General features: G+C 36.7%; 1 protein-coding gene across 3 annotated transcripts in view; it reads right to left on the bottom strand.

Moving 5' to 3' along the window:
• The window catches only part of LOC108972282 (splicing factor 3A subunit 1), a 13,629-nt gene that overhangs the window by 2,124 nt on the left and 3,358 nt on the right, over window positions 1–8,147 (bottom strand). For 2 of the 3 annotated variants that reach the window (XM_018938829.1, XM_018938830.1), the window contains exons 7-9: window positions 7,564–7,828; window positions 7,318–7,511; window positions 7,021–7,194 (exon numbers count right to left, since the gene is read on the bottom strand). In XM_018938829.1, the coding sequence (XP_018794374.1) occupies window positions 7,021–7,194; window positions 7,318–7,511; window positions 7,564–7,828 (633 nt within the window). The remainder of the gene's footprint in view (window positions 1–7,020; window positions 7,195–7,317; window positions 7,512–7,563; window positions 7,829–8,147) is intronic. The other variant, XM_018938831.1, reaches the window with a different exon arrangement.

Here is an 8,147-nt window from a genome sequence, read left to right as displayed (position 1 = left end):
AAGTACACAAATTGATCTAATCTAATTAATTTACAGCAAAATAAAAAAATATGTAAATGACGGATAATGACATCTCGATTATCACTTTATCATCCGAGAGTATAAAATGTTCGGTGACACCCGAACTTAGCCCTTCCTTACTTGTTGAATATATATTTATATAATCGTCCCCCACTGATGCTTTAAACCTGACAATTTAAGGGAACACATTCTTAAACATAATCAGCCTTATCGTAAATTTCGGCATTCTTCAAAGAAAAATGCACAAATTTTTTTTTCTTATCGTGATCTTCATATGAGGAAAACCTCTCATATTCGAACATTTTCGATAAACGTAAACGATTTTTCTCACGCGAAGTCATGGGAACCACTATCAATAAAATTTAAGCATAATTACTTGACTCTATATACTATATATAAACAAAATATAGTTGGCGTTTATGGTTCCCGGCGGACCGGAAATTCTGATAAAGCAAAGTGTTCAAAAACAACGACAAAGTACAAGGTGCTTTCCAAAGTAAACAGGACTTTTTGAATCTAGCGCCCCCCGGTGGTGCCAGCTATATGTCGACTGGTGCGTTAGAATCTGCTATGTGAAGCTATTCCGTTTTAAGTATCAGTATGTTTGTGGTTTCGGTGCGAAAATGAGCTTCGAACAAAAAATCAACATTAAATTTTGTTTTAAAATTGGTAAATCTTTTACCGAAACGTTTCAATTGATGAAACAAGTTTATGGCGAAGATTGCCTATCCTGTAGCAGAGCGCACGAGTGGTTTCAACGTTTTCAAAGTGGTCATTGAAACTGTGCGTAAATTTATCAAAAATCAACCGAAATCATTATTGAAGTTCATGGAACTGGAATGAAACATCTTACGAAAGGTGTGTGCACGGTTTGTTCCGCACAAATTGACTGACGACCAAAAATTGCTCAAAATCTAACATTCGATTCGACGCTTGTGACCGATTATTTGACCAAAAATTACATTTTAACCATTAGTCATTCTTCCTTTTCGGAAAAATGCATTTGCCTATGAAAGGAAAGCGTTGTTGTTTGTAATATTTATGAATTGTTTTTTTTTTCCAATATTTTCACTGCTAGCAATAACATGTGACATGAAGTAAATGACCGATTCCAATTACTTTGGCGGTCGGTTAAAAAACACGAATTTCGGTATAAATGGGGTATGAACGGATAGGGGAGCTTCTTCAGAGGAGGAATATGCAAAAATAATGTTGCTTACTCTTATTATTTTAAAAATATTTTCGATTAAAAATTCAAAAATTTTTATGAATATCACTTAGTATTTCACAATTTTTCACTGAATTTTTTCACTTTGTATATTTAGATATACACTGTAAAACTTTGAAATAACTTCATATTTCACTTTTATTTTGGTATATTTTAGCTAAATTTATTATTTTAAAAATCATTTAGCACACTCATCAACACCAAATTTCGCATGATTCGTTTTTCTATATTAACTATAATAAAAAATAGTTTCCAATATTTTTCAAGGTATAATTGAGTTGTGAACACTTTTTCCTTATACATGTACATATAATGTGTAATTTATATTTAATATACACAAACGAGTAAAACTATTATAATATTATAAAATGTATATCATATCGGGGTAACTGAAGTACTTTCACGTAGTACTCCTTTCTGCGCTGGCCGCCACTGGCCGCTGTTTAAAAAAATAAGACTGGTCGAGCCAATACTCAGGGTGACTGAAGTATTTTACGTAGTACTCCTTGAAAAATTTAAAGTATTGAGTAAGTATATTACGTAATAAAATATTATTATTTAATACTACTTGGTTATTAAACTTAAATAATAAAATATCCACACGCGTGGAAAGATTTTAATTTGAAGTAAAATTTATAGACGCTAGTTTTTATTGGAACTAAGATTGCTAAATAAGGAAAGAAGAATTATAGCGAAAAAGAGAAATTTCAGCGACCTGCTCATATTTGCTTATTATCATATGACAGCGCTCTATTTCCTCATAATTGTTAGCACGTAAATGATGCTCACTACGAGTGTAAAAAGTAATTTTTAAAATATAATTTTTTTACATATAAAACTTGCAAAAAGTGTAAATTGTGAATTTGTTTAAATTCTTACAATTTAATTAAATAAATTTGAAATGAAAATGTGCATAAAGTGTGTTAAATATGGTTTAAATGTTCGAATTTTGAGAATAATTGAACTTTAAACTCGAATATCTAGTAATTTTTGCGGTACAGACTTCCTCTTTCCAAAGGTACCTTCAGATCGCGGCGCCAAAGAAATCGGAATTGTGCTAAGTAAATAATTAAAACATATTTTAGTTAAACGGAACGGAAAACTAGTACTATGGTTAATTCTATTTTATCGTCCGTAACTGTACATATATGTACATATGCATGCCCATATATTAATGTAGACCAATGCGCGAGTTAAGGAACGCAATAGTCCCCAAAACCTCGGACAACATTGAAAATTGAAAAATCCTGAAATATTGGACAGTTAATTATCCAGTAGGAAGAAGCAAAGATGGTCCAATTCCAAGCATAAGTAACTGCATTGATGGTAATTATAAACAAGCAACAAGAGGAATTTATTGAGATTATCCTCAATCGAAAAGTAAAAACAGGGCAAGCCAAAAAGAAAAATGGTTGTTGAATTCTAGAAAATTGACGCTAATTAAACACTAAATTATAAGAGAGTAGAAAGCATCATAAGAAACATGCAAAAACAATAATTTACTATTATGATATAAAAAGGTATTAACTATAAACATAAACAATTAATCAAACACATACAATAGTTAATTATTATAAGCCGACTTCAAACCTAGATGTTTTGAAATGAGGACATTTCATTTTAATAAAGGGGAGAGTTAAGGAACGTATTCCTTATAATAGTAACAAACATCAAAACCTTTTGTTTCAGTAAACAGAATTAATAAAAACAACCTTGAGTTGGAACAATTGAAATGCACTATCACTACAACAAACAAGTATCAAAATAACATTAAGTTTGAATACCACAACAACCTTACCTTAAAACAAAGCAAATATATCTAAGCAAATAATATATATGTATGTCGGAGCGGTGGTACTTGTATTTTGTATGTCAGTGTACATGCGTATGTCGGAGTGTTAATATTTTGTAGGTAACTGTGTGTCGCAGATCATTATTTGAAATAGGCGACGCATTGGCGGCATATATTACGGTACTATAGATTGTAAATACGCAAATAAGCATGGTAGCAGGAATATAGAAACCGTTACTGAGTAAGGTCTGATCGTATTCTGCCAGCAGAGAGAAGAGAGGCAGGAACCGTTTGCTACTTTTAGAGCAATGAAGAGATGCGCAATAATTAGGCGCAATGTCCGCGCAGAATCAGTTCGAAAGTAATAAAGAGTACACATTTCGGTGAAGCTCCAAATATATTTTGTTGACTCATTCTTACTTGTGGTAAAAATTAACTTGTGCACATGCAGTATATTGATAAAATCATGATTTGAACTTCTGAATGCGCATAAATGAACAAATACTTGCGCATCAGAGAGCTGCAAAGAGTATGATTAAATCAAAAGAAACTTCTTCTTCTTCTTAATTGGTGTAGACACCGCTTACGCGATTATAGCCGAGTTAACAACAGCGTGCCAATCGTTTCTTCTTTTCGCTACGTGGCGCCAATTGGATATTCCAAGCGTAGCCAGGTCCTTCTCCACTTGGTGCTTCCAACGGAGTAAACGTCTTCCTCTTCCTCTGCTTCCCCAGGCGGGTACTGCGTCGAATACTTTCAGAACTAGAGTGTTTCGTCCATTCGGACAACATGGCCCAGCCTGCGTAGCCGCTGTCTTTTAATTCGCTGAACTATGTCAATGTCGTCATATATCTCATACAGCTCATCGCTYCATCGAATGCGATATTCGCCGTAGCCAACGCGCAAAGGGCCGTAAATCCTTCGCAGAACTTTTCTCTCGAAAACTCGCAACGTCGACTCATCAGTTGTTGATATCGTCCAAGCCTCTGCACCATATAGCAGGACGGGAATTATGAGTGGCTTATAGAGTTTTGATTTTGTTGGTCGAGGGAGGACTTTGCTTCTCAATTGCCTACTCAGTCCGAAGTAGCACCTGTTGGCAAGAGTTAACCTGCGTTGGATTTCCCGGCTGACATTTTTGGTGGTGTTTCCACTGGTTCCAAGATAGACGAAATTATCTACCACTTCAAAGTTATGACTGTTTGTTTGATGACAGGATATATCTCGTCTTGCCCTCGTTCGCTGCCAGACCTATTTGTTTTGCTTCCTTGTCTTGTCTGGAGAAAGCAGAACTAACACAGCAGCTGTACACTCTTACAGAAGATGGTACCTTCTCTATTTAGTTCTGCAGCTCGAACTATTTTCTCCAGAAGCAGGTTGAAGAAGTCGCATGATAAGGAATCGCCTTGTCTGAAACCTCGTTTGGTATCGAACGGATCGGAGAGGTCCTTCCCGATCCTGACGGAGCTTTTGGTGTTGCTCAACGTCAGCTTACACAGCCATATTAGTTTTGTGGGGATACCAAAAACAGACATCGCGGCATAAAGGCAGCTCCTTTTCATGCTGGCGAAAGCAGCTTTGAAATCGACGAAGAGGTGGTGTGTCGATTCTCCTTACACGGGTCTTTTTCACGATTTAGCGCAAGGTGAATATCGGGTCGGTTGCTGATTTGCCAGGTTTAAAGCCACACTGATAAGGTCCAATCAGTTTGTTGACGATGGACCTTTAATCTTTCACCCAATACGCTCGATAGGACCTTATATGCGTGTTGAGGGGGCTAATCCCACGGTAGTTGGCGCAGATTGAGGGGTCTACTTTTTTATGGATTGGGCGTATCACGCTTTCGACCATATTTTACAAAGAAGCTGATGCATGCTCCTTATCAGTTCTTCGCCGCCGTGTTTGAATAGCTGGGCCGGCAATCCATCCATTTTCAGCCGGGTAATTACTATTCGAACTTCTTCCTGGCTGGGCAATGGAACGTCTGCTCCATCGTCATCGATTGGGGAATCGGGTTGGCCTTCTCCTGGCGGTGTGCGTTCACTGCCATTCAGCAGGCTGGAGAAGTGTTCCCTCCATAATTTAAGTATGCTCTGGGTATCGGTGAATAGATCACTTTTGGGGATTCTACAAGATAATGCTCCGGTCTTTAAACCTTCTGTAAGCTGCCGCACTTTTGCGTAGAATTTACGAGCATTACCCCTGTCGGCCAGCTTATCAAGCTCTTCGTACTCACGCATTTCGGCCTCTTTCTTTTTCTGTCTGGAAATGCGTCTCGCTTCCCTCTTCAACTCTCGGTATCTATCCCATCCCGCACGTGTTCTGTTCGATCGTAACGTTGCGAGGAAGGCAGCCTGTTTTCTCTCCGCTACGACACGGCCTCCTCTCGTACCAGCTGTTGTCTTGCACTTTCCGAAAACCAATGGCTTCGGTTTCAGCTGTACGTAAAGAGTTTGAAATGCTGTCCCACAGTTCCCTTATACCTAGTCGTTGACGAGTGTTCTCAGAGAGGAGTGCAAGCCGAGTAGAAAATCGGTCCGGTGTCTGTTGTGATTGCAGCTTTTCGACGTCGAACCTTCCTTGCGTTTGTTGCGAGTGGGAATTTTGGCTGCAACAAGATAGGGGTCCGACGACGGCGCTGTCGATCATTTGAATCATTGAAGCATGAGTATGTATAAATTCGGGTATTGTTTACTAATGCTAACGTTCATAAACAAATCACGTTTAAGCTGATCGCTAGGGATTCAAAGTTGTTCTGTATCGCTGATTTGAAGACAAACGGTTCGATTCGTGTACATGAATTAGTAAGTAATAGAATACAATAATATTTATTAAAGAAATAAATTGTGTAAATCCAAACAAAATAATAGAAGTTCAAGTTGACTATAATTATTACTTTGCATGCACTCACACAAATTAGCAAGATTATACTCATATCAATAAATATGATTGTATATAAACCTATAAAAATATAAGCCATAAGGCCAAATATGAAAGGAATTTTGCACTGATCTTGTAACACCAAAAGTGACGTTCCAATGTAAAAGATCATATATGGGAAAAAATTGTATATACAAAAACATTTGGAAGAAGCTAATTGCCTAGAATGCTGTGACAATATTAAACGTTTGTTTTTTAAATATTTTAAAACTTTCTGAAGGTTGTTTTTTCCATATGAATTGCTCCATCGCATTCAGTAAAAATTTAATAAATCCCTTTAAAGTAATATATAGCGMCCAGCAGCCTCCAGGAATTATTCAGGTTGCTAGACCTTGGTGGCCATATGTGATATATATATGTAGAAGAGGACACAATAGACCCTAGGTCACAGTACAATACCTCAGTATCAAATATCTATCAAAAGTAATGTATTAAACAGCAAATTCAAAAACTTGTAATTCTAGTCCCAATTCTTTTAGAAGCGGGATTAAGGCTGGGGGATTGATAAGAGAGCGAGTATTGCTGCCTAGCTCCTTGAGACCGCACTGCTCCTTTGTTGGCGACTCGAGAGAAATGGCAAGGCATTGCGTGAGCTGGGAGCATTTACATAGCCGTAGAGGCTAGTTTCTGAGTTGTGCGTCGCCAGCATGGTACCACATAACGTGCGGTCCATTCTTTTAGTCTTACGGCCTCAGCAGCTCTTTAGATGGCTCCATCCATTGCAGCTTATCTTTCGAAGTGGAGTTTCAATGTAGCCTGTAAATTACATTGCACTTTAAGTTACAATGCTTGCAACATGTATGCTAATACTGTAACAAAAAAATGATGTTTCCGCAACAAGAATTTTATATATATTAAAGAAAATATATGAACGATTATATAAATTAAAGAAGTGTTCCTGGTACCAATTAAGCTGATAAAAAAAAAAAAGTGAATAAGCTGAAAAAGAATATGTGGCTCCCTCACTGTAATATCCGAGTCATATAATATATACGGTCATATAATATTTGTATTATTTTTTTAAATAGACGCTACTAACCTCATATGAAATTTTCTGTTTAGCAGGTGGCATTCCAGTTTCATCTTGAATCTTCGCTTTTAAATTTGAAACAGTATCTGTGAGCGATAATGAAAATGCAATTGTTTGCCCATTTAATTTCCATTCCGACTTGTCAACAACATTAGGAATTTGTATTTGAATAGTAATGGGGCTCTGCAAAAGAAATTTATGTAATTAATAATTAAGATATGTAGAGTTAATCATTATTTTATTAAATTTATCGATTTGGTGAAAAAAATATATACATTCGTATATTTACTGTTTTTAAAGAAATACCTTGTGTTTCGATATGAACTCTTCTTCTGGAATCAGATTGTCTTCTGATCGGATTTTTTTATTCGGTGGCTCTTCATCTACTGTCATTAGTGGAAGGGGCATCATTGTTTGATCCATTATATTTGGTACGGATGGCATTTGTGGTGGTCCACCGGATTGTATAGGCATATAACCACCTACGGGATATGGTGGAGCTGAGAGTTTTTCATTATTAAAGCAAATTTATGAATTTTACATATTGCATACCCAACATTGGGGGCGGTGGTCTCATTGGCATCATCATTACTGGTGCAGAAGGTGGCATATTATGCGGAGATGGCTGAGGGTGTGCTTGCTGTTGTGAGGATTGCTGTGATTGATGATGATGGTGAGACACAACATGATGTCCAAGTTGGGAATGACCTTTAATCGATGCTTGATGTGATAGTGGTGGAGCCGATAAGGAAGGTTTGTTGCTAACTGGTTTAGGTCCAATCTTTTCTTTTTCTTCATCTGGAAGAAGGCCTTTTACCTATATTTGAATTTTGAGTTATTTAAATAATTATTAAATATATACTTATAGATATATATATATATATATACAGAGGCTGATATATATATATCTGGCCTAGGCAACACTAAGTTTTGCCAGGTGCAATCTGACACTCTTATACACATCTAGATGTGTATAAGAGACAGCAATTGTTGTTCATCGAGATAAAGATCTGCTTCATATATATATATATATACAGAGGCTGATATATATATATCCTGTCTCTTATACACATCTAGATGCGTAGATTCTCAATTGCCTACTCAGTCCGAAGTAGCACCTGTTGGCAAGAGTTAAC

Source organism: Bactrocera latifrons, unplaced genomic scaffold (assembly GCF_001853355.1).
Source record: "Bactrocera latifrons isolate USDA-ARS-PBARC rearing strain unplaced genomic scaffold, ASM185335v1 scaffold_39, whole genome shotgun sequence".
NCBI lineage: Eukaryota > Metazoa > Arthropoda > Insecta > Diptera > Tephritidae > Bactrocera > Bactrocera latifrons.
This window is presented reverse-complemented; position numbering and strand designations above follow the sequence as displayed.